Source organism: Pseudonaja textilis, chromosome 17, assembly GCF_049901715.1.
Source record: "Pseudonaja textilis isolate UNSWEBS1 chromosome 17, rPseTex1.2, whole genome shotgun sequence".
In the NCBI taxonomy this organism is placed as follows: Eukaryota; Metazoa; Chordata; class Lepidosauria; order Squamata; family Elapidae; genus Pseudonaja; species Pseudonaja textilis.
The window spans coordinates 3,640,765-3,667,364 of NC_142006.1; the positions used below are offsets into that span (position 1 = coordinate 3,640,765).

A 26,600-nucleotide genomic window follows, 5' to 3' on the forward strand; every position below is an offset into this window, starting at 1 on the left:
AGTCCCTTTTTTCAGTGCCGTTGTAACTTTGAACGGTCACTCAATGAATTTGTTGTAAATCGAGGATTACCTGTAGTTGGGGACAACTGGTTTTTTACTGTTCCTCTTGACGCAATTTGTGGCATCCGGCATCCCAAATCCTATTTTTACAAAATAAATAAATCCATATATATAAAAGCGAAACACCACTCATGCATCATCACAAAATCTCCAGAACTGTAAAGCCTACAAACTTGAAATTTGTCCTGTATGTTCCTCTTGGCTTCTAGGGGCTCACTAAGAAAGGATTTCTTGAAATGACCATCAGAGCTTTAATATTTCCTATATAATTATTATAAACATGCTCTGATGCTAAGGAGTTCTACTCCCCCTCCCCACCTGAAAAGAAATCTGTTCTAAATGCAAAACCACAAGCAGAGGAGAGGAGTTCCCATTTCAGGTTTAGTTTCACAGCAGCTTTAGTACAGAACAGTTGAGCTAAGCCACGCCCAGGCTCCTTGCTGTCTCCTTGCTCACACAGCAAATACTGCTTCAGTTTCCAAACAGCCCTCCACTCTCTCACACACTGACAGGAAGACCGTTGGATGCTGGTAGGCAGAAAGCAGATTTTATTCCCCCTCTTATTTTCTTCCCCCAAAACTAAACTCGACCACCTAGTTTCATAGCGAAACACGGGGATCGAGATAGTAAATAAATTTAAAAAGACGCTTCTGGAGTGAATTTCCCAAACCCAGCCTGGAATCCATTAACCATCCTGGCCATATTGCGAAAGATGCTTGAGTTTTTCCTCTTAAAAACCTCTTTCAAAAGCGGATTTGGGAGAAGATTCTCAGTCTTTTAGGATAATAATAATTTAAAAAAAAAAAAAACCCTTCTTCTCTAAGGAATCAGCCTCTACTCTCCGAAATCCATATTTTAAAACACTCGGAGAAGTTGAAGATGCCCAATTCGGGCACCGGATCCTTCAGCTGTTTTCCCATTCCTCAGAAGAGAATAATGGTGGTTTGGGTTTTTTGGCGCCGAGTTGCGTTTGTCCCTTGGAACATTTAGTTGCCGTTACTTACAAATAGGAACCAGAGCTTGTTGGAAGAGGGAAGGGGGACTTTATGCTTCCCTGACCCTGAACAATAGCAGCCCTGAAGACAACCGAGATTTATTTTTTTGCCATTGTTTTCCCCGTCCCCGTAGAAAATCGTAAAAGCTGGCGATAAGGACCTGGATGGCCAGCTGGACTTCGAAGAATTCGTTCACTACCTCCAGGACCACGAGAAGAAACTGAGGCTGGTCTTCAAGAGCTTGGACAAAAAGAATGACGGTGAGCCCACCCGTTGGTTGGTTGGTTGGGTTTTGGCTGGCCCCTTCCTCCTCGGGAGCTTTTGAGATTCATTTCTCTCTCTCTCTCTTTCTCTCTCCTTCCTGGATGTTGCAGGTCGCATTGACGCTCAGGAGATCATGCAGTCCCTCCGCGATCTGGGCGTCAAGATCTCGGAACAGCAGGCGGAGAAGATCCTCAAGAGGTAAAGGTCTCCCGTCTCAAAGAGGCTCCTGCACAAATACTTGGCTTTTTCCCCTTAATCCTTCCGCTGTAATAGCGAGTCAAGGAACAAGCTGCCCACCTGTCTGTCTGTCTGTCTTTCTGTCTGTCTGTCTCTCTGTCTCTGTCTGCCTGCCTGCCTGTCTTATCTCTTATCTCTTGCTAAATAGCTAGCTAACTAACTACTCCTTTTCTCTCTCTCTCTCTCTCTTTCTTTCTTTCTTTCTTTCTTTCTTTCTTTCTTTCTTTCTTTCTTTCTTTCTTTCTTTCTTTCATCTGTTTATCATCTATCATCTCTCTCTCCCTAACTAGCTAACCACCTCTGTCTTCCTTCCTTCCTTCCTTCCTTCCTTCCTTCCTTCCTTCCTTCCTTCCTTCCTCCCTCCCTCCCTCCCTCCCTCCCTCCCTCCCTCCATCTAATCTAATCTAATCTAATCTAATCTAATCTAATCTAATCTAATCTATCATCTCTCTAACTAACTACCTAACTACCTCTGTCTTCCTTCCTTCCTTCCTTCCTTCCTTCCTCCCTCCCTCCCTCCAATCTAATCTAATCTAATCTAATCTAATCTAATCTAATCTAATCTAATCTAATCTATTTATCATCTCTCTCTAATTACCTAACTACCTCTGTCTGCCTTCCTTTCTTCCCTTCCTTTCTTCCGTTCCTTTCTTCCCTTCCTTTCCTTCCTTCCTTCCTTCCTTCCTTCCTTCCTTCCTTCCTTCCTTCCTTCCTTCCTTCCTTCCTTCCTTCCTTCCTTCCTTCATCTGTCGGTCTATCTGTCTATCTTAACGTATTTAAAATAGAATATTTATAGCTCCAGGTTGAAATGAGAGATCCTGGGTGGCTCTCTGAGCTTGGCTTTTTTGTCCCCTTTCTTTCTTGCAGGCATTTCATTACCCAAATTTTTATCACATCGTCCACACTGACAACGTTACCTAATTTGGGTAAGGAAACGTCTGCAAGAAGAAGAAGAAGAAGAGGAACAAGAAGAAGGAAAAAAAGGAAAAAAAAATACCCCCACAAACTCAGAAAGCACCGAGGATCCCTCATTAATTATTTTTATTTTTTGGGCCGCCTGTCTTGTTTCAACCGATTCTGGCTGCCTTACAGGATAATAAACATTAAAACCGTCAAATCACACACACCCCCTTCCACTGCCAGCCTTTCAATTGGGAGAATTGGACGCCAGCGGTGGCTTCATCGAGCTTGTGACCACGACGGCGGCGTTGTCTCTCTTTAGAGCAGCCTCTGTTTATTTCTGGTAACTTTCCACCTCACGGAACAGGCTGGGAAGGGCTGTTTACCTGGGTGCAGTGGTGGGATGCAAAGGTTTTTTTTTTACTACCGGTTCTGTGGGCGTGGCTTGGTGGGCGTGGCAGGGGGAAGGATACTGCACAATCCCCCTTCCCTCCCCACCCCACTCACCTGCTTTCCAGCTCCGTTCTCCTGGGCAGGGCAACCCAAGGAGACCCAGCCGATCAGCTGGGACTCAACGGGAGGCAGAGAAGAGGTGGGGTTGGCGGGGCCAGTCGGAGGTGGGATTGGCCGGTTCTCCGAACTACTACAAATTTCCGCTACCGGTTCTCCAGAACCGCTGAGAACCGGCTGAACACCCACCTCTGCCTGGGTGATGCTTAGCCGAGTAGCACAGCTAGGCCAACAGCAGATGGAAGTGATCACTCGAGCTGCCTCTGATCGCTGAAACCCGCTTCGGTTCTCAAATACGCACAGGGAGTCCTAGACTTACAACAGCTTTGTTTAGTGACAGATCATAGTGATGACGGACTGCACTGGCGGGAAAAGCGACTTGGGATCTTTTTTTTTCACACAACCTTTGCAGCATCCCCGGGATCAAAATATTTATGACGGTTGTGGCGTCCACGGGTTACGTGATCCTCTTTTGCAGCCTTCTGACAAGCAGAGGTCAACGGGGAAGCCCGATTTGCTTAACAGCCGGGTTCCTGATTCCCTTAGCGACTGCAGCAAGAAAGGGTTGTAAAATGGGGCGAAACGCCCTGAATTGATGTCTCATTTCACAGTGGAAATTTTGAGCTCCATTGTGGTCACAAGTCAAGGACTGCCTGTATATATGGGGGGCGTTGTTTCAGCACTCTGTTTTCCCGTATGTTTTTCATCTGTACGTGCATCCTCATTTAACGACCCCATAATCCCTTGCTGGGTGTGGAGTCTGGGCAACTGAATGGAGCTTTGTGTTTACTGGCCAGATGCTTTTCCTGTTGCCAGTACGGAGTTTTTATTCAGCAGATATATTCTCATTCTCATATTCTCAGAGAAATATCTGCCTCCACCTAGGATCGAACTCCCAGCTTCCGGACTGTGAGGCGAGAGCTCCACCTTTAGCCCACCACACCACTCCCTGTGCACAAGTATCTCAAAATGCTTTTTGTGAGCTGGCGGCAGCCGATTTTTAACAATCACTTACTCGTCTCTCTCTCTCTCTCTCTTTGCATTCTCCCCTTTGCTTGCCTGACTGCCTGTCTGTCTTGTCAGAATAAGGACAGGGCATGTCTGGGGTCCTGTCACTTAGTAAGTACTACGGGGTCTACTTCTGCCCTTGTCCTTGTGTATCTCCCAACACCCCCTTCCTCCCACCCCACCCCCTTGGTGAAGTTTGAAGCGGGTTGCATGTTTCTTGCTGGTCTGGCAACGAAGGAGCAGGGACAACGTTTAGTGATTGCTTTCCTAAACCAGCATCAAATCTCATATTGCAAAAAAGCTCTTAATTCTTCAGCGGAAAAGAGCTTTGAGCAAAAAAACCCAAAACTATTTTATGCAATGAATTACTAAGTCAGAAAATTATGAAGTCATAAACCCTAACCCTTCAGTTAAAAAAAAAAACAACAACCCTGGAATCTACCAAATCGGTTATTCTCCCTCGTTGCCAGGACCTTCCTGTGTCTTAATTAAAGAAGCTGTTTCAGGGTTTTTTTTGTTTTTAATTAACACGAGGTTTAATTTCCTCTTCCTTTTTCTCCTCTTTCAGCATGGATAAAAACGGGACGATGACCATCGATTGGAACGAGTGGCGGGATTATCACCTCCTGCACCCAGTGGAGAATATTCCAGAAATTATCCTGTACTGGAAACACTCAACGGTAAGACAAGAAAAATCTCATGTGTGCGTCGAATCAGAACAATTTTTTTTTAATTATTGGTCAGAGTCTGGCAAATAAAAGCATTAGAAATAATAATAATAATAATAATAATAATAATAATAATAATAATAATAATAATAATAATCTTAGTAAAACTAAATAAAAATAAAGGCAGAGTGATATATTGTGATTGGTGGTGGATTAAGAGTTGGCTGTTGTAATAATAATAAAAAAGAGTTGGTGGTTAAAGTTTGCCTAATTTTACATATAAGCATAGCAAAATTTGGTCACATTCAGAGGACCTAACTGTGCAGGTATTCCTCGACTTACGACAATTTTTGTTGCTGAGCCGATGATGGCTGCCAATTTTTGGCCATTGATAGGGGGAGACATCCGTTAGGTGAATTTTGCCCCCTTTTACGGTCTTTCTTGCCACCTTCATTAAGTGAATCACTGCAGTTGTTAAATTAGTCACATAGTCATTAAGTGAATCTGGCTCCTCCCGTTGACGTTGCTTGCAAGGTGGTCGCAAAAGGGACGCCTCAACCGTTCTATACATTATCTTGTACCCGTTTGACAAACAAACAAACAAATCAATACAATAAAATGAAATGGAGTCCATGAGGATGGCGGAGACTGATGGGTCCTGGCTGGGTTGCCTTTCAGATTTTCGATGTCGGGGAGAATCTCACCGTCCCGGATGAATTCACCATAGAAGAGAGGCAGACGGGGATGTGGTGGCGCCACCTGGTGGCAGGAGGAGGTGCCGGCGCTGTATCCAGGACCTGCACAGCCCCCTTGGACCGTTTGAAGGTGCTCATGCAGGTAAGGAAATTCCACCAAGGGAGAAGGCGCTTCGGTCGACTTTTTTCACACAATTCCTTCCTCCTGGGGAGTAGAGGGTCCAAAAGCCACCCTATCAATGCCCCCAAATTGGCAGCCACCGCCGGCTTCAGAAGTGGAGGAAACCAAACATAAAAGTTCCAAGTTCTTGGACATTGGCCTCCTGCCTCGCCCTTACATCATTCTGGTCGTGCTTGGCTTCCCAAAATACTAGGCGTCCCCGCAGAGTTGGCGAGCTTACATCCATATCACTTACGTTGGTCTTTACGGATCCAGGCTTGGCAGGACAGTTCTTGGTGGGACAGGAGGCGACTCGTGACTTGGTGGCACGATCTTCCCTGTTGGTGACCAAAGGACAGCATGTCGTGCTTGCGTGTCAACTGAGGAATTTGGACTTTGCACGGAAGCGGCCCAAAGCCGCCCGTCCACGCTTTTTATCAAATTTGGTGTGGATTCAGCTGGCGTGCCAAAGTCCATGTTTTCTTTGAACTTCTTGTTTTTCCCCAAAGCTTCTACTGCCTGGGCTCCGGCATCCACCCCCATTCAAATCATGAGTCTCTAGCTGCCTTAAAAAAAACAAGATTTATTAGGAGTGAACATACAGGCGCTACCAGGTGCAGCCGACTCAGAGATACATCATTCATTTCACCCTTGAGCCCGGTCTTCCCTTCCCCCTGGGATGTATATTCTCCAATGGGACACATCCATAGCCAAGAGTCATCAATTATGCTCTCCAGTAATAATCTTGCGTGCCAGAAGCTTCAGCCGCCTAGCCATTATCTATGAAAGCATTTAAGGAATGCACTACTCCCTTTCTCCCTTTCTGCTGTCAACTCGAAAAGACCAGAGAAATATTTTTTTGAGTTGACATCTACCTTTCTACAGGTTGAACTGTGTGGAAATTGGCTCCTTGGGGCCAGTATTGAGACAAATTGAACCCATAGCTCAGTGAGAAACAAGACGGAAACGCATCAGCGGGTCTCCATCCAAACCCAAAATGGTCTCTTTTTTCTCAGGTCCACGCTTCTCGCAGCAACAATATGTGCATCGTCGGAGGGTTTTCTCAAATGATCCGTGAAGGTGGCACCAGGTCTCTTTGGCGTGGCAACGGCATCAACGTCTTGAAGATCGCCCCGGAATCAGCTATCAAATTCATGGCGTACGAGCAGGTAAGGCGTCAAGGAGCCCAAAGAGTCCGGGGTGATTTGTACGTTTCCATTTTTTGGAGGCCTTTGAGGGAGGGAGAAGGGAGCGATTGATAGCAATAGCCCTTAGACTTATATACTGCTTCACAGTGCTTTTACAGCCCTCTCTAAGCAGTTTTACAGAGTCAGCCTCTTGCCCCCCAACAGTCTGGGTCCTCATTTTACCCACCTTGGAAGGATGGAAGGCTGAGTCAACCTTGAGATGATCAGGATCGAACTGCTGGGAGTTGGCAGAGTTAGCCTGCAATACTGCATTCTAACAACTGTGCCACCATATCAGATAGATAGATAGATAGATAGATAGATAGATAGATAGATAGATAGATAGATAGATAGATAGATAGATAGATAGATAGGCAGGCAGGCAGGCAGGCAGGCAGGCAGGCAGGCAGGCAGGCAGGCAGGCAGGCAGGCAGACAGACAGATAGATGATGGATAGATAATAAATATAGATAATGATAGATAGATGATAATGATAAGAGATTGATGGATGATGGATAGATAATGATAGATAGATAGATAGATAGATAGATAGATAGATAGATAGATAGATGATAATGATAAGAGATAGATTGATGGATGATGGATAGATAATGATTGATTGATTGATAGATAGATAGATAGATAGATAGATAGATAGATGATAATGATAAGAGATAGATTGATGGATGATGGATAGATAATGATAGATAGATAGATAGATAGATAGATAGAGCACTTAGACTTATGTACCGCTTCACAGTACTTCACAGCCCTCTCTAAGTGGTTGACAGAGTCACCCAACAATCTGGGTCCTCATTTTGCCTACCTCAGAAGGATGGGAGGCTGAGTCAACCTCGATCCTGGTGAGACTCGAACTGCCAAATTGCAGGCAGGTGGCAGTCAGTAGAATTAGCCTGCAGTACTGTACTCTTAACCACTGCGGCTCGTGTAGACTTCTCCAGGCTAAGCATGGGACACCTTTCTTGGCAGATCAAACGCTTCATCGGCACAGACCAAGAGGTGCTGAGGATTCACGAGAGGCTGGTGGCCGGCTCGTTGGCTGGAGCCATTGCACAGAGCAGCATTTACCCCATGGAGGTGAGTTGCCTTCTATTCTTTGCTCAAGAAGCTGATCCCAACCTGCTGCCAACTTGATCGCAAGTCTCCACACTTGGCCATTTGTAGGACTCGTGGACTTCAACTCCCAGAATTCCTCAGTCAGCTGAGGAATTCTGGGAGTTGAAGTCCACAAGCCTTGAAGTTCTCAAGTTTGGAGATCCCTGATCTTAGATGGACTAGCCTTCAAGAGCATGGTTGATCATGTTATGAAGAATAATGAGGACTAGAAGGCTGGAAGGGGAGGTCCAGATTGGGGAAGATGGTTTGAGAACATTCAACCTTCCCCATTGCCATTCTCAAGGGCTGCCTTCATCGGAGACATTGGTGCACCTCTACCGCTCCGTTGCTTTTCCTTGGTGGTGAAATCTTCTGTGCATCTGACCCAGATGCTGTTGTTCCTTGTCTCCCTCCTGCTTAGGTTTCTGACATTCTTCTTGCTCTTGTTGGCATAGGTTCTGAAAACCCGGATGGCCCTGCGTAAAACCGGGCAGTACACAGGGATGCTGGACTGCGCAAAGAACATCCTTGCCAAAGAAGGACTAGGTGCTTTCTACAAGGGCTACATTCCCAACATGCTGGGGATCATCCCGTATGCTGGGATTGACCTGGCTGTTTACGAGGTAAGAGATGTGGTTCCTCTCCCTGGCAAGAAAGAAAGAAAGAAAGAAAGAGAGAGAGAGGGAGGGAGGTTCTTAAAGATGGTGGTTGGTGGCTCTCAAAACCCCCAAGCAGAAGGTCTAGCGGTCTTCGGCTCCAGCTGCTCTGAAGCTTAGCAGGTCCCATGCCAAATGGATTTGCTCCAGGCTCTTGAACCGAGTTGGCTCTCCGTTGACCGTTGATGGTTTTCCTTCCAGACATTGAAAAACAGCTGGTTGCAGCATTACGCCGTGAACAGTGCAGATCCTGGCGTCTTCGTCCTATTGGCCTGTGGCACCATGTCAAGCACTTGTGGGCAGTTGGCCAGCTACCCTCTTGCTTTAGTACGGACCCGAATGCAGGCTCAAGGTAAGATGGCACCCCAGGAACTCTTGGAGAAAGCTACAACCAGGCATGGGCTGCTGGGGGCTTAGGGCTACCTAAGACTCTACGGTGCTTGGAGAGCCCCCAATAACTTCAGAAAAACAGCAAGGGAAAGCTCTTAATAGGCTTAACTGAACTTCTGGGCGTTCAGCCAAGAGCATTTCACACCTTGTAAAAGTGTGGCAAGCTAGATAAACAATCCACTCAGCGCCTGCATCGGAGAGCCATGGAGAAAATGCGATCACTTAGCCACTAGCCTCCGAGGGGATTAATTCTCAAATAATAAGAATCACGTCATTCACCAGAAATTCCACTAAGACTCCCAAGATCCCTCTCACAGCCACTGCTATTAAGCCTGGTTTCACCCAGTGTTTTATTTAAGTATTTAATAAATGTTTTGGGGTGTATTATCTTTTTTAAGGTAATTAGGCCACATACACCCAGTCACATGACCACCTAGACATGCCCACCCAGCCAGTCATTAGGGCAGAGAGCCCCTTGCTAAAAAAACCCACCCCTGGCTACCACCACCAAGGAGAGGGTTCTTTCTGGGACCCGTTGACCCTCAACCAAACCCTTCAACGCCCGTCTCGTATCTTCTCTTTCAGCCTCAATCGAAGGAGCCCCCGAAGTGACCATGAGGGGCCTCTTCAGGCACATCCTGAAGACCGAAGGCGCCTTTGGGCTCTACAGGGGCCTGGCCCCCAATTTCATGAAGGTGATCCCCGCCGTCAGCATCAGCTACGTGGTCTACGAGAACCTGAAGATGACTCTGGGGGTGCAGTCGCGATGACCACCGAGTGGCCTCTGGGACACATTTTAAAACCAAACCGGGAGCGGCAGCTCTCGGGTGGACGGCCGTTTCATTCTGTGAATGGGTTGAAGACACTAATAAGTCGCGCGAACCAAGCTGTGATGCCCCCAGACCCAGAAGAAGGGGTGGGGGTGGGGGAACTGGGGAGAGCGGGGTGGGGTGGGTGGGTGAGGCTTTTATCTTTGTGTTGCTGTCAGGAGCACCGGGGTGGGGTGGGGGCGCGAAGGACCAAGTCAGGAAAGCCTCCCCTCTACCCTTCGGCCAGGAGATCATCTCAAGCCGCTCGGTGGCTTCTGAGGGAGCGGAAGACGACTTGGGGACGTCTTGATTTTTCTCAAGCCACTTCAGAGCGGAGCGATAGATCCATCATTCCCCTCTTGGTTTCTCTCGTTGGGGCCGTCACACATCTCCCTTCCAAGGCTTCAATTCCCCAAAATAAGACCTGCCTTAGGTAGAAATGGCTAAGAGCCAAAAAAAAAACCCCAACCCCAAACCCTTCCCATTTCCCCCCAAATATCTTTGCTGTTTACATAACATTCTGCTGGGCGAGAGCGATTTACGTTACAATCCTGACACTGCAATGTAAATTTTTTTATTTAAGAAAGAAAAGAAAAAACAAAACAAAACCAGGTTCAAGGGAGGAGGAATGTTTCTTTTATCATCTCCTCCTCCTCCTCCTCCTCCTCCTCCTCCTCCTCCTCCTCCTCCTCCTCCTCCTCCTCCTCCTCCTCCTCCTCCTCCTCCTCCTCCTCTTCCTCCTCCAACTCCTCCTCCTTCTCCTCCAACTCCTCCTCTTCCAACTCTTCCTCCTCTTCCTCCTCCAACTCCTCCTCCTCTTCCTCCTCCTCCTCCTCCAACTTCTCCTCCTCCTCCTCCTCCAACTCCTTCTCCTCCTCCTCCTCCTCCTTCTCCTCCTCCAACTCCTCCTCCTCCTCCTCCAACTTCTCCTCCAACTCCTCCTTCTCCTCCTCCTCCCCCCCTCCTCAAAAGCTGGTCAGGCAGAGCGGAGAGGTCAGTAGTTTTCCTTTTGCCAGACTGCAAAAATGAGATGCACTTAATTTTGGAAGGCCCCTTTTCCAGGCGTGTCTTCGCTGCTGATTATTGGGGTGGGGTGGGGAGTATAAAATATCTCCTTCCTGTTGTAGCCTTCTCCCCCCACCCCTTTATCTCACGAGGAGCATCGTTTTTGGGAAACTCTCGAACCGCGTGGCTATTCTGTCTTCTTTAGTTCCTTCAGAGACGGATGCCAACACTTCGGTTTAGAGTAGAAGAGTTGGGGTTACAGCCTTTCTAATTTTTTGTTGTTGTTGTTGTAACAAGTAGCTTTTTGCAAAAAAAGAAAAAAAAAAGGGTTAGCTTAATCATAGAAAAACAAGTTGTCTTCATGGGGAATTGGAAAAGGTTGAGCTACCTTGTTTTAATTCCCTTTTCCTGCAAGGTTCTTATCCCAAGGAAAAAAAAAACGGAGGGTGGGGGGAATTGTAGCCGCCGTATTTATGACTTTCCCAAGGGGGCTGCTCAGCCCTCCTGGGGAAACAGGGGGTAGAAAAAAATATTTCTCTGATTTTTTTCGGAGGCCAGCCTCTCTCATTTCATTTCTTGTTTTTAACTGCTTAGAAACGTATTTATTTTGTATTTATTTGGAAGGCGGGTCGCGCCTGCCCAACTATTTTTATAGATTCGTCGCCACAGAGTTGGTTTGTTCGTGTCCTTCGTCTCCTGTTATTTTTGTAGAGGTTCTCTGTATTTATGTTCTGAATTAAAAAAACAAACAATGTTTATTTTGCACGTTGAAACTTGGAATCCCCCTCCCGCCACCCCAAGGAAGAAGAGGAGGCGGCAGCCTCACCGAAGGTGGCTGACAAAGCTCCCCCTTTCGGTAAGCCAGCGCTGCCCCCCGTTTTACGTTTGAACCACTGAGTCGGGAGGGAAGAAGTTGAGCAAATGAGGAGGAAAAGGGATGGTGACGGTGGAGAGAACCCTGTTTTCACTTGCACAAGAGTTTCGGATTGGCCTCCTTCTTAACCTTCCTCGGGGATTGGTGCTGGTGGATGACCTACCCGCGCGCATTTGGGTTGTGTTGATGTTTTTCTTCTTCGATAATGCAAAGGGCTGGTTGGACTCTAGAGGGAAATCTCAGGGACCACCCAAAAACAAGCAAACACATCACCACGAGGTGCCAGTTTCGTTAACGCACTGAAGAAGGTGGGAAGCTGCGGCTAGGAAGGCCGTCGGGCGCCCCAACCGAAGGCGCCTCTTCCCGAATTCACCAAACTTTCACGAGGAGAAGCTACAATCTCCCGAAGAAACAGTGCCCCCAGTTGTCATCCACCCATCGGCTCTCAGCTGCTCCGTGTTTCGAAAGACTGATCGGATGAGTGGTTGTGATGTTGTCGAGTATCTCTCTGTTCTTTGTTGGGACCATCCTGCACGCTCGTCTCGCATTTGTCTCCGGATCGGTGATAACGACGGCGTTTCCTCCCACCCCACCTCTCCCTTGTTCTTCAGATGATTTGTCGTGTTTGTCTAGGCAGCCTTTTCTTTCCTTACCATTGGTGGCCTGGAGATAGTATTCAGAACATGTAAATCAATGCAAAATTTAACTGCCTCGGGAGCTGTAACCCTTCGGGTTTGCCGAAGACCGGATGTTGAGAAAAAAAAAATCCAGAAGTCTTTGATGGTAGGGAACAGTTTGCTAATAAAGGTTTATCATGCTAATATTTCCCCGGTTTCTGTTTGGTTTCTTTTCTCTTCTTCTTCTGGTGGTTGAGTCCAACACCTACGCTGATTATCCAAGTATGGAAGCCACGGGTTTATTTTTAAATCTTTGGGGTGATGCAAATTCAGACCTCATCCTGTTTCCGTTTTAACCCTGGGTGAGTTCCTAGAACAGGCGTTAAATTGGCCTATAGGACCACGCAACGATTCCCACTCTGCACCCTCTCGGATTTTCTTAACTCACTTGAGATGATTCCCCTAACGTGATCCAGGACACACACACACATTCTTCTTGAAGACCTCCTGCCTTGGATGGTGGAAGTCTAGAGAGGTCGTAAATTGCGAGGCAGGCAGTTCTAAGCCTGACACAAGGCAGAGATTACATGCATGGCGTAGAGTTATATAAATTGGGCTGGAGGTGGAGATCCCACCTTTGATCTTTCCCCTTTTTTTCATTTATGGGGAAGCATTTGAAGATAGCAGTAGGTCATTCCGTCCAACTGTCTCCTGCTGACTTGGATCGACTCCGTTTTGCTCCACCGCTATTCCATTTCCTGCTTAGCTTCCCTAAATCTTCTGGTTCTTCATTTAATTCCAACCTTGCATTAAATATTTGCTTTCCAAACCACTGGAGAATTGTCCAACCTGTCCTAGCAGTCAACTCAACCCAACTGGCTCCTGCTTCTGACTTCTCTGCAGCTATTTCTAAGCTCGAGCACCATTAGACCAATTTGTCCATTGGGGATTAAATATTTTTGGAGGCAAGCATCTTCAAAATGCATGGAACTGCACTGCTGATCTTATATATGCGAGATCTCTTGTAAGACCTTAGGAGAAACTTCTAAGAGATCTCAAAGGCAAACACTAACTCATCACCTAGAGGATCACAGAAAGATCATTTTCCATAAAACATGCACATGTCAAAGCAAATTTATTCGAACTAGAAATGATGCAGGCCAACAATTAAGCCAAAAACCTTCCCTTCAAGTCTTGTTTGGAGCACCTGCTGCTTGGACTTGGCTGTCCTCTTTCTGGAAGAGATGCTTACATCTAACCAGTGTCGTTCATTAGTTGCATGGACAGCTTCTAGCACAGGTTTGATCAACACGGGACGTGCAAACAAGAAGCATGGGTTCAGAAAATGGAATTTGGGGTGGTAGCATCTAGACCTCTTTGACCGTGGAAACTTAAGCAGAGCCAACCTTAGTTAGGACTTGTTTGGGTGACACCAAGAGTTCCAAGCTAGACTGGAAAACCAAGCAAAAAACCAAAAACCAGCCCCTCTCTTAAGGAAAGGGCAAATATTTTCTGGAAAATCAGAATATGGTTTGGCGGATGGACGGTCTCCAAAATATTCATCCCTGCTCAACATACTTTAGAAGAAGCGATCATTTTAGCAATCTCCAGATTTGCAAGGCTGGCTCTCCATGGTGGGTGACGGTTCTAGTCTGCTGCTTTCCACATAGTCACTTTCTAAAAGCAGGAAGGACCTCAAAAAGGACCTCCTCCTTTGGCCTGGATGAGGCTGGAGCAGCTGTTGGTGCCTAATGCCAAGAATGCACGTCAAACTCATTGTTGCAGTCCCAGGAATGAAGGATAATAAGGATAGCACAAGCCGGCTCAAAAGGCGTCTACATAGCTTCTCCAGAAGAGGGAGACCTTTGCAAATAGTTTGGCACGTTGTGCGCCGATCTTTCCAGCGTTGGTGAAGTCCCTCTTGGCTCAAAACACCGGTAGTAGCGGAGTTTGCAGGATGAGTTCAGACATTCAAAGCAAAGTTAGTAGACCTTTCTCAAGCAGGATCACTCAAAATGTTGCAGACTGAAATCTTTCCAAGCTTACAGATGATTCAGCTCATTCGTTTTAGGCCTTGGGAATGATTTGAGAGAACCCACTGCACACACTTGTCCCCAATTTTGCTACTCCCAGAGTTCCTGACAAAATGAAAAGCAATGTATGACTACCTACAAAACCATCCCTCATCCCAAAGAAAGAAAGCAAGACCTATAAACTCCCAATGAATATGAGCCAACTTTTCTTGTTTGGTGTTGCTGTGGCTCTTCTCACACATCCATGAAGAGTAGTCCGCCCAAATGTTGCCACCCATGTTTTGAAGAGTAGCGCATAGTTTTGGTTAGGTTCAAGATTTATTTATTTATTTTGTCAAGCACGTGTTAGATATAAGTATAAACATGATTATGAAGACATGAAATGGATATGAATAAAAGGGAACATTAGGACAGGGAAGGTTGGCACGCTGGTGTGCTTATGCACGTCCCTTTACAGACCTCTTAGGAATGGGGTGAGGTCAGCAAATTTTGGGGTTTGGGGGAAGAAACCACAGACTCAGGTAGTGCATTCTAGGCATTGACCACTCTATGGCTGAAGTCATATTTCCTGCAATCGGTTTGCCTTAAGTTTGTATCTATTGTGTGCTCATGTATTGCTGCGGTTGAAGCTGAAGTCGTCATTGTTGGGTAGGACATTGCAATAGATAATTTTGTGTACTACGCTTAGGTCAGACCAAAGGCGGCATAGTTCTAAGTTGTCTAAGCCTAACATTTCAAATCTAGTGGCATAAAATTGTAGGCGGAGAAACGTAGAACTACTGCTATAAGATATAGCAAACTAGACTTCCCCAACTCTTTAGTGGGGTCTTCCAAGTTTTCATTGCCAAGTTCTTGTCAGTTGTGGAAATAATTCAGGAGACCCATTGCCTTCTCCCTAGTTTCAGGTCTTTGGGACGGATTATTCCTGGAACCGTTCTTCATTTCGGGTCACCTCTGGCAGCAAGTTGAGGCTGGTCAAATTGGCAACTCCATAACTGCAAAGACAAGGACCTTTTGTTCTTTGCAGGCCGAATCCCCTTGAGTCCAATGCTAAACGTGGTTCAAGTGGTGCAATTCCGTGTGGATTAAAAGGAGGGCAGGAGGTGACCTATTTCATTGGTAGTTTCTAGTCTGCTGAGTGTGGCGAGAGAGAGAGCGGAGTCGGTGTGCAAATATTTGGCTCTAAAATGTTAGGTGAACTTCTTGTGAAAGAGGTCCACTGTGTTGAAAAGCAGGGACCTTTGGCTGAAGGAGGAAAGTTTCCACCTAACATGATTTTAGGAGGGTGGCTCCACAAGGGCTCCCAGCCAAATGTTGTGTCTCTGAAGGGTAGTAAGAAATCAGTCGATCCGTCAAGAAAACATTTTAGAACAAGGGTCTTCAAACTTCGCAAGTTTAAGACTTGTGGGCTTCGACTCCCAGAATTCCTCCTCCAGTCATGTTAGCTCAGGAATTCTGGGAGTTGAAGTCCACAAGTCTTAAACTTGCCAAGTTTGAAGAGCCTTGTGCTAGAGTCTCAAGTGTTTCTCCACCTTGCCAAGTTTAAGATGGACCTCGACTCCCAGAATTCCCTTGAGATACTTCTTGAGAAGGTTTGAGGTTGAGAAAGACTGTCATAAGACCTTAAAGCAAGGGTCTTCAAACTTGACAGCTTTAAGACTTGTGGACTTCCAGAATTCCTCCTCCAGTCATGTTAGCTCAGGGATTCTGGGAGTCAAAGAGGAGGAAGGGGTCAACCTGTTGTCCAAAGCACTTGAAAGCCAGACAAGAAATAATGGATGGAAACTGACCAAGGAGAGAGTCAACCTGGAAATAAGGAGAAACTTTCTGACAGTGAGAACAATCAACAAATGGAACAGAAGTTGCCTTCAGAAGTTGTGGGAGCACCATCACTTGAGAACTTCAAAATGTTCCATTTGTCAGAAATGGTGTGGGGTCTCCCACTTGGATGGGGGGGTGTTGGACTAGATAACCTATAAGGTCCCTTCCAACTTATTTATTTTTATTTTATTTATTTGATTTGTCAACTGCTTACAAGATAATAGGTATAAGTATATACATAGTTATGAATACATGAAATGGGTACATATAGAAAAATAAAAAGAAACAATAGGACAGGGACGGTAGGCACGTTGGTGCACTTATGCATGCCCCCTACAGGCCTCTTAGGAAAGGGGTGAGGTCAATAGTAGACAGTCTAAGGTTAAAGTTTTTGGGGTTTGAGGAAGAAACCAGAGTCAGGTAGAGTATTCCAGACATTGACCACTCTGTTGCTGAAGTCGTATTTCCTGCAATCAAGTTTGGTGCGGTTAACCTTGAGCTTGTATCTATTGTGTGCTCTTGTGTTGTTATGGTTGAAGCTGAAGTATTCATTGACAGGTAGGACATTGCAATGTATGGTTTTATATACTATACTTAGATCAGACCAAAGACAGCGTAATTCAAGGTTTTCTAGGTCTAGAATTTCAAGTCTGGTGGCATAAGGTATTCTACGAGTAGAGGAGTGGAGAACTCTTCTTGTGAAATATTTCTGGACTTTCTCAACTGTGCTAATATCAGATACGTGCTAATAACATACTAATAACATAATAACATACGTGCTCAACTGTGCTAATAACAGATAACTCTGATTATCTGTTAGCTACTTATGTTCCAACCTTGCCTTCTTCTATGCAACCACTGATAAAGTTTATTCCATGTTACATAGTATTCAGATTCCCCCTTATTTTTTAATTCTAGAGTTAACCTGTCTTGATTCTGCACAGGCCATAATTTTCCTTATTATCTCTATTTCTGGCAGTGTTCTTTCCTCCTTCCAGTATTGCTCATATATTATTCTAGCCGCCATCAACACATAAATTAAACCTTTCTTTTATCCTTCTGGTATTATTCCTAGGAGAAAAGAAAATTCTGGTTTAAACGGAATATACTCTCCCGACCATTTGTTCCACCCATGTCTGTGTCAATCTCCAAAACTGCTTGAAGTTTCTTGAAGGCATCTGCTGCAACCTAAGACAAAATCCACTGTGGAGTTCAGTTGGGGTGGAACTGTGTAATTCACCCCAAAGCATTATACAAGAAGGTTGAACAACAAGAAAGGAGGTCATCTACCATGACTGAAGTTAAGGAGTGAGTCAAAAAAACTCCGACACAAGACGTTCTACACAACGTAAAACCGTTGCATGGGGGCTAAGAAAACGGCACAAATGTGCTTGTAGATATATTTCAAGGATGGCTTAATCTTTCACAGTCCATCGCCCTCCGCTTAAAAACTGGCGCGCACATGTTCAAAAAGTGCACATTTTGAGCAAAATACTCTTGGGAGTCAGATCTGGCTATAAGGTGGCCTTCCATTGCTAACAAATGCCTGGGGTGTAGCAATCAATCAGGGAGAATGACAAGGGAGTGGGAAATCTCAGTTCAGGAGTCAAGAAAGCACCTTTTCATCTCCTGTGATGGTTTTGTCAGCTAGAATGGGGCTCCTTTTTTCTCCGGCAAAGTGTTTCTCTTTGGTGTCTTGAAAATACAGAATCTTTTATTTCTCCCTCTAGTTCAAATAAACTTGCTTTGACAAGTACATGTTTTATGGAGAAAGATCTTTCTGTACTCCCCTAGGCGATGGGTTAGCGTTTGCCTGCGAAACCTCTTAGAAGAGGCCTTAGAAGTTTTTTTTGAGAAGGTCTTAGAAGAGGTCCCAATTCCACAAGATCAGCAGTGCAGTTCCAACACGTAAGTATAAACGGGTATAAGTATATACACAATAAATGAGTATGAAGAAATGGGAACAGTAGGACAGGCACGATAGGCACGCTAGTGCGCTTATGCACACCTCCTTACAGACCTCTTAGGAATGGAGTGAGATCCACAGTAGACAGTTTGAAGTTTGTGGGGGTTTGAGGATGTAACAACAGAGTCAGGAAGTGAGTTCCGGGCGTTGACCTCTCTGTTGCTGAAGTTGTATTTTCTGCAATCGAGTTTGGAGCGGTTTACTTGGAGTTTGCATCTATTGTTTGCCCGTGTGTTATTGTGGTTGGAGCTGAAGTTTGTCATTGACAGGTAGGACATTGCAGTAGACAATTTTGTGTACTAAGTTTAGGTCAGACCGTAGGCGGCGTTTTGAATTTCTTCAAAATTTCAAGCCTGGTGGCATTACAGATTCTACTGCGAGCAGAGGAGTTGAGGACTCTTCTTGTGAAATATCTCTGGACTTGCTCAATCGTATTAATGTCCGTTATACGGTGTGGATTCCAGGCAGATGAGCTGTGTTCGAGTGATCTTTCCTTCAAGATGACCTTGGAGGCACCCCGCAGTGCTAGGCAAACAGCAGCACCTTCTATAGCTACAAGAACTGGTAACTCCCCCCAAATTTCCAACAACCGACCTCCTCCAACCAGGAGGAGCTTCTTACTGGGCACTTTTCCCTCTACATTCCAGTTCTCTGTCCTCCTCCAACTCTCCCCAGGCATGAATGGAGGTTCTTCATCCCTCTAAAAGCGAGAGGACAACGCGGCCCTTCACCCCAGAAACACCCACAGGAGAAAGTCCTCTCTGACTCCCTCACCCTACACCGGCCCCGCCTCGGCTATTTAGGATAGCGGTGCCAAGACTAAATAAGTGTATTTTCCACCCATTTCCTTCCCCCACCTCCACTCCCTGTACGGAGATCTGTTCCAATCTGAACAGGAAGCCACGGAAAAGAGAAAGAAAAGCGTATAGGTAGAAATATTAATGAGGCCTTTCCCCACCTACCCCCGTTCCAACCCTGTGTTATAAAGGGCTCCATTGAAAAGGGTTTGAAGGGGAGGGAGAATATGAGCCTTGGGGGAACCGTGCGTTTTATCGGCCAAATCCAAAAGAAATGGTATGGATTTTTAAACACCGTTCCGTCTGGTCTGAGAGGCAGGGTGTCATGCCCTTGTTGGAGTCGGATTCTGAGGGGGGCGATGGAGCAGTTGACAGGGAGTGGGAATGTGGCTCTGGTGGCTGTGGAGGAAACTGGGGAAGGGCACAGTCTGGCTGGCCATTCAGAGGAAGACCCAGGGCCACCCTCTCTCACGCAGGGAGGAACGGATAAAGGAGAAATGTGAATGGCATGGCCTACGGGGGAGGAAAGGGCCCTGATCCCCTTCATGGGCTGCAGCTGGGAGAACAGGTTCTAAGAAGGGCGCTTGCACACAGCACCTTGCTGGAAGCAAAGCGTGTACTATCTTTGTCCAGGCTTATCTGGGTTTTGGCATCCTCCCAACTGTGGCTGCTTCGTTATCTTTTGGAAGTCTGCAATTTATCATCCTGCCCTGCCGTGTTAATTACTTCAGTGTGGTTTGTGTTGGTTTTTTTTTATTTCTAATGTATCTGTACTTTGGGTTCGGATTGCATTTCTTCCCTTTGTAGACTATTTTTGGAAGAGTTTGATCTCCAGCCGAGGATAACTGGGCATTGGTGGCCAAGTTGGAGGCATTAAAGGAACTTTACCCATTTTTGTGACTTTGTTGCTTTTGTGCCACACCCCGGGTCATCACACAGGGGCTGAGGTGGCCAAAGGGGACTGGAATGAAGAAACGTTTTGAAATGGACAACCCGAGTGGGAAGGGACTTTGGAGGTCTTCTAGCTCAACCCTGCAGCATTTCAGACAAATGATTGTCCAATTGCCACCAGAAGTTGTGGGTGCTTTAAGAAGACACTTGTCTGAGATTGTATAGATTCTCCTGTTTGAGCAGGGGACTGGACTGGAAGAACTCCAAGGTCCCTTCCAGCTCTATTCTATTCTAAATTCTAATTTTTCTTTAAAATCTCCCAGTGTTGGAGCATCCACAACTTCTGGAGGCAAACTTCCATGGATGAATTGTTCTCACTGTCAGGAAAATTCTTAGTTCTAGCTTGCTTCTCTCCACAGATTAGCTGCCTGCCTTCAGGTGTTTTGGAGAATAGCTTGACCCCCGTCTTCTTTGGGGCAGCCCCTCAAATACTGCTATCATGCCACCCCTGGTCCTTCTCTTCATCAGACTAGACATAGCCAGTTCCTGCAACTGTTCTGTATAGGTTTGAGCCTTCAGTCCCCTAATCATCTTAGTTGCGCTACTCCGCACACTTTCTAGAGTCTCAACATCTTTTTTATATTGTGGCAATTAAAATTGGATGCAGAATTCCAAGTGTGGCCTTACCAAGGCATTATTAAAGTCTTCTACAAGAACCCATATATAACCCATATATATATGCTCGATCCCCATGCTTTGCTGAGAAACTATGTGTTCAGGCTTAGGTTTTGGGGAGGAAAATAAGGGGGGAAAATTCTGCCTCTGCCTACCAGCATCCACTGGTATTCATCTGGCTAACGTTCTGTCAGTGTGTCAGACAGTGGAGGGCTGTTTGGAAACTGAAGCAGTATTTGCGGTGTAAGCAAGAAGGAGACAGCAGGGAGCCTGGGCGTGGCTTAGCTCAGCTGTTCTGTACTAAAGCTGCTTGGTGCTGTGAAAGTAAAAGTGAAACTCCTCTCCTCTGCTTGTGTTTTGCATTTGGAACAGATTTCGTTTCAGGTGGGGAAGTGGAGTAGAACTCTTTAGCATCAGAGCGTGTTAATAATGATGATGATGATAATAATAATAATAATAATGGAAATACTCTAAATGCTCTGATGATCATTTGAAAAAATCCTTTCTTAGTGAGCCCCTAGAAGCCAAGAGGAACATTAGTGCCAAATTTCAAGTTTGTAGGCTTTACGGTTCTGGAGATTTTGTGATGATGCGTGAGTGGCGTTTCGCTTTTATGAATATAGATATAAAACAAAAATAGTACCTTCCATCCGATTTTTTTGTCTACTTTTCATCATACTTTTGTGTGTGTGTGTGGGGGGGGGGAGCAGAATCTCGAGGAACACCAAAGTTGGCAGGAGGAGACCACGTTTGGGAACGTGGCAGTTCCACGTCAGGAGTCCATAAGGGTGGAAAGCTCCTTCTAAATCCATCTCTGTTTGGGGAAGTTTTCAGAATCCCACTAACTCATTGGCAAGACGCCACGGTCAACTAGGGAAACGTACATGGGTGATTCTTCTTACAGGGTGTTTAAAGAGTCTTTATTCTCCCATGGGCTGGTCTCCCGGTTTAATATGTGAATTTGGCACATAAGGAGCCACACCTCGGTATCCCGGGCCGAAATGCCAACCCAGGCGGACTGTAGATTTGCTATGCCCACCGTGGTTTTTGACTTGCTATAAGAGGACCTGTATCCTGCACGAGTCAAAGAGAGGGCTGTGAAAAATATTTACAGACCCCTCACATCCCGGACACAAACTGTTTCAACTCCTACCCTCAAAATGACGCTATAGAGCACTGCAGACCAGAACAACTAGACACAAGGAGAGTTTTCCTGAACGCCATCGCTCTGCTAAACAAATAATTCCCTCAACATTGTCCAAGTATTTGCTAAGTCTGCATTACTACTATTATTATTAATCTTCTCATCACTCCTTTATCACCCATCTCCTCCCACTTGTGACTGTATGACTGTAACTTTGTCGCTTGTATCCTTATGATTTTTATTGACTGTTTCCTAGTATGATTTGATTGCTTATTGTACCCTATGATGATATTCTATTTACTGTCTAACCGTATGACTATGATTCTTGACGAATGTATCTGTTCTTTTATGTACACAGAGAGCATTTGCACCAAGACAAATTCCTTGTGTGTCCAATCACACTTGGCCAATAAAGAATTCTATTCTATTCTATTCTATTCTATTCTATTCTATTCTATTCTATTCTATTCTATTCTATCCTATCCTGTTCTGTCCTATCCTACCCTATCCTACCCTACCCTATCCTATCCTATTCTGATTTCTATTCCATTGCATTTCATATTCTATTCTATTCTATTCTTTCTCTATTCTATTCTATTTTCTATTCTCTATTCTATTCTATTACATTCCACTCCATTTTTTCCATATTCTATTCTATTCTATTCTATTCTATTCTATTCTATTCTATTCTATTCTATTCTATTCTCAGAAGAGGGAAAGAAAAGCTCATTTCTTCAATCCCTCCAATTAATGAAGTGAAGCAACGCCTCTTGAAAAAAAAAATGAAAGGACCTACAATAGGGCTATATTGTGTCCAAAATTTATGTTGCTAAGCAAGACAGTTGTAAAGTGACTTTTGCTCCATTTTATGATCTTTCTTGCCATAGTCAGATTAACAGAGTTGGAAGGGACCTTGTAGGTCATCTAGTCCAACCCCCACCCCCCCGACCAAGCAGGAGACCCTACACCAATTTCTGACAAACGGCAGTCCAATCTCTTCTTGAAAGTCTCAAGTGATGAAGCTCCCACAACTTCCGAAGGCAACTTCTGTTCCATGGGTTGATTGTTGAGTGAATCCTTAAAGTTGAGTGTAATTATTAAATCATTGAATGAAGCATTACAATTGTTGCATTAGTAACAGAGTCGTTAAATGAATCTGGTTTCCCCTTTGACTTTTCCTTGCCAGAAGGTTGCTAAAGGAGATCTTGTGACCCTGGAATATTGCAACCGACATAAGTTCATGCCAGTTGTCAAACCGTCTGAATTTTCATCACGTGATTGTGGGAATGCTGCAACAGTCCTAAATGTGATGAAGGTTGAACTTAGCAGTTTTGTGTCTGGTATATTTTCTTTAAAAAAAATGTTTTAAAAAAAGGGAGGGCTTGCTTGTTTAGAAAGTCCTTAAACCCTGTGATTTTTATTGATTTTCTTGCATGAAAAGCGACATTAAAAAAAAAAAATCTTTCCAACAGGGATGTGCTCCATGGAACTATTATAGCCGGCTCAGAAAAGGGGGAAAAAACGAGGCAACAATTGTTTTGCACGCTAGGAAAAATATTGCAACACCCAATGAGAAATACCAGGCAATAATAGCCATTTTATTTCAGCTGGAGCTCGGTTTTCCTTTCCAACCAACTTGCAAAATGTAAAAAATAAATAAATAAATAAAATAAAATAGCATCTTGGCCCTGCCAGCTTATTGGCCCAACAATCTTGAAATATCTCCGGAAGGACAAACTTAATTTGAAGGAATAAAATCCACGTTATTCACCTCGAGCCCTTTCAAGTTAAAAAAAGGAAACTTTCGGCTTGAAAGTTGATTAAGAAAAAGAGAAACCACTTGTGAACCCAGCGAAAAGCAGCAATTTTTCTAATATTCATGAGGGGGTGGGGGGGGAAATGCTCTCGGGCCAACAATATAATTTAGCCAGAGACTTCAGAGTCCTGCCGACAGAAAAGGAAGTTAAATTTGATCAAAGGTTTTGGACTGCTCGGCGGTACGTGTAATTTGGGCGTCTTGGTGCAATTTGGGAAACTTTTAATCTTTAATCCGACCTTTTGCTTTCCTAAGTAATAATTCTTTGTGAGACAGGAGAAAGGAGGCTGGACTTTGCGGGGGTGGGGAGGCGAATTCCAACTCTGTAAAAATAAAATATAAAATAAGCAAATGCGTACGACCGCAATTGAGCTCGACGTTTCTGTTGTTAAGTGAGGCACTTATTAAGCAAGCGTTGCCCCCATTTGATGACTCTTTGTGCCACCTTTCTTAAGCGAATAACATGGTTGTGAAGGAAAATTGGCTTCCCTATTGATTTGGCCTGTCAGAAGGTGCAAAAGGGGAAGAGCGATAGCAATAGCACTTATATTCTGCTTTATGGTTCTTTACAGCTCCCTCTAAGTGGGTTACAGAGTCAGCCTCTTGCCCCCAACAATCTGGGTCCTCATCTCGGTTCCAGAAGTTGTGAATGCTCCAACACTTACAAGTTTTTAAGAAGAGATTGGACAACCCCTAAGCAAGGGGTTGGACTAGAAGATCTCCAGCGTCCCTCCCTTCCAACTCTGTCATTCTGTTATTCTGGTCTTGTAAGAATCTTTTATTTTTTATTTTTCATGTTGCAGGATCTAGTTGATGAGAAGACAGGCATCATGGTGGATTCCTGGATTCTCCCCCGATCGATCTACACGGCAAAGGGCGGATTCCTTTCCTGATACAGAACCTGAGTGAGCACAGGCAGCTTTGTGGTGAGTTGGCAAAGGCTGGCGGCTGGCAGGGGAGAAGTTTGGATTTGTGTGCTGTGAAAGCATCTTTCTTCAGGGCGTCTGGTGTGGCAGCTGGTTGGCACCAACGGTTTGGAAGCCAAACCTGATCTGAGGTCAGGCCCCATCTCAGCTCAACAGGGAGCGTATAGAGTTGGCCTTGCCATGTTGCCAGGTCCAACATCTACAGTTGGCCAACGCCTTCATCCACGCCCATCCAAAATATCGCCAAGTGATCCAAAGGTTTTGCAATTTTATTTGGGGAATGAAAACGAAATGAGAAAGAGAAGATGTAAGTGTAGATCAGATCTTTTTTCTCTTCCTTCCCCTTTTTTTCCTCCCAAGAACGAATGCTTTCATCAGACAGAATCCTCCTAGCTAGCTTCACTTCTGCCTGTAAAAGGAAACGTGTGTCATTCTGTTAACATAAGAGACAATGCTTAAAATTTTCCAGGACAGCTGATTGATAGATAGATAGATAGATAGATAGATAGATAGATAGATGTAAGAGGATAGATATGGTAGATAGATGATAGATGTAAGTATAGACAGACAGACAGACAGATGATAGATAGATGTAAGCATAGATAGACAGAGACAGACGGATAGATGTATGTAAAAGGATGGATGGATGGATGGATGGATAGAGATAGATAGATAGATAGATAGATAGATAGATAGATAGATAGATAGATAGATAGAAAGAAAGAAAGAAAGAAAGAATTCTTTATTGGCCAAGTGTGATTGGACACACAAGGAATTTGTCTTGGTGCAAATGCTCTCAGTGTACATAAAAGAAAAGATACTTTCATCAAGAGTCAAGAATCATCAGGTAAAACACTTAATAATATTCATAGAGTACAATAAGAATAGAATAGGAAAGAATCCAGTAGAGTAGAGTAGAATAGAATTATAGAATAGAATAATATAGAGTAGAATAAATAGAATAGAATAGTATAATATAGTATAGTATAGAATAAGAATAGAATAAGAATAAGAACAGAACAGAATTCTTTATTGGCCAAGTGTGATTGGACACACAAGGAATGCTCTCAGTGTACACAAAAGAAAAGATACATTGGCAGAAGACGTAGCAACAGATATTGCAGAATGTATGGCTGCGGCTGGCAAGATCACACTTGGAAGAGGGTGTCAAATTCTCTTTGCCGAGATACTAAAAAAGATGTTGAGACCCTAGAAAGAGAGCCAAGAAGAGCAACAAAGATGACTGGAGTCTTCTAGTTGGATTGTCACCCAAAAAAAGAGGGGATGGACTTATTCTCCAAAGCACCAGAGGGCAGGACAAGAAATGGCAGATGGAATATTATCCAAGAGAGACGCAACCTAGAATTAAGGAGAAATTTCCTAACAGTGAGAACCATTAATCAGTGGCTTTGCCTCCAGAAGTTGTGGGTGATCCATCACTGGAGGTTTTTAAAGAAGAGATTGGACAGCTCTTTGTCCAGAATGGCATAGGATCCCCGTGGGCCGAGGGTTGAACTAAGAAGACCTCCAAGGTCCTATTCTTCATTTACGAGAGGGTTGCATAAGGATTAAATTGATCCATGGAAAATAAGAATAGGACCGGGTGGGATGGGATGAAATGGAATAGAATAGAATAGAATAGAATTACCATTAGAATGGAGGAAACCTATACAATCTCAGACAAGTGACTGTCCAGTCTCTTCTTGAAAATCTCCAGCGATGGAATGCTCACGTACGTTTAGTTGCTACGAAACTTCATTTTTATCATACCCAGGACTTATGTAAGCCATATATAGCGCTGTTTTTCTGCACATAAGGCAGTTGTCGGAAAACAGCAACAAGAAATAGTCTAGAATATCCTGCCCAGATTCCCGGACAAGATAAGACTTCGGTTTGGTCCATTTATAGGCTGCCTTAGATCCTGTGGTTTGGAGAAGCGGAGGTTTGCTTGGGACCGTTGACAGGCACGTCTCCAATGATCCAATCTAAGCCCTCCCTTGAATGAAGAAATTAAAATTCAGAAGGCTCGACTCGCCCCAACCGAAGGCTTATTTTAGAAAGTGGTCTTCAAGGCTGAAGCTTCCGAGAGATTACAGATGTCAGGAGGGAGGCTAATCATAGCTGGTGGTTAAAGACCGTGTAACATCGAAAGATATTTTGAAACGATGGATTCTCTCAGGTCAAGACAGGACAAAATGAAACCAGTTTGTGGCGGTCATCTTGGGAAGCAGTTCCAGGCACGAACCCAAAATACATGATTTGGGGGAAAAATAACAATGCCTAATATCAACTAAAGGAGAATATTTTTAGCTCAGGGTTGAAATGAAAGGTCCTCGGTTCTCGCTGAGCTTGGTTCTTTTGCTGCAGGCGTTTCGTGGCC

At 44.7% G+C, this 26,600-nt stretch overlaps 1 protein-coding gene and 1 long non-coding RNA gene across 9 annotated transcripts in view; one reads left to right on the forward strand and one right to left on the reverse strand.

Annotated features, from left to right (window-relative positions):
• SLC25A25 (solute carrier family 25 member 25) overlaps positions 1–12,360 on the forward strand; it is a 45,234-nt gene extending 32,874 nt beyond the window's left edge. For 4 of the 8 annotated variants that reach the window (XM_087914345.1, XM_026712323.2, XM_026712325.2 and 1 more), the window contains 10 exons: positions 1,189–1,315; positions 1,430–1,517; positions 4,050–4,085; positions 4,543–4,654; positions 5,321–5,479; positions 6,514–6,666; positions 7,675–7,782; positions 8,256–8,423; positions 8,658–8,808; positions 9,432–12,360. In XM_087914345.1, the coding sequence (XP_087770471.1) occupies positions 1,189–1,315; positions 1,430–1,517; positions 4,050–4,085; positions 4,543–4,654; positions 5,321–5,479; positions 6,514–6,666; positions 7,675–7,782; positions 8,256–8,423; positions 8,658–8,808; positions 9,432–9,616 (1,287 nt within the window). In that variant the 3' untranslated portion in view covers positions 9,617–12,360. The remainder of the gene's footprint in view (positions 1–1,188; positions 1,316–1,429; positions 1,518–4,049; positions 4,086–4,542; positions 4,655–5,320; positions 5,480–6,513; positions 6,667–7,674; positions 7,783–8,255; positions 8,424–8,657; positions 8,809–9,431) is intronic. The other 4 variants (XM_087914346.1, XM_026712319.2, XM_026712324.2 and 1 more) reach the window with 1 other exon arrangement.
• Positions 4,483–5,864, reverse strand: LOC148124521 (uncharacterized). Its single transcript, XR_015739736.1, has 2 exons — positions 5,754–5,864; positions 4,483–4,633 (listed from the first exon to the last, which is right to left on the reverse strand). It is a non-coding gene; the product is annotated as an uncharacterized LOC148124521 (long non-coding RNA).
• Positions 12,361–26,600: the final 14,240 nt, after the last annotated feature.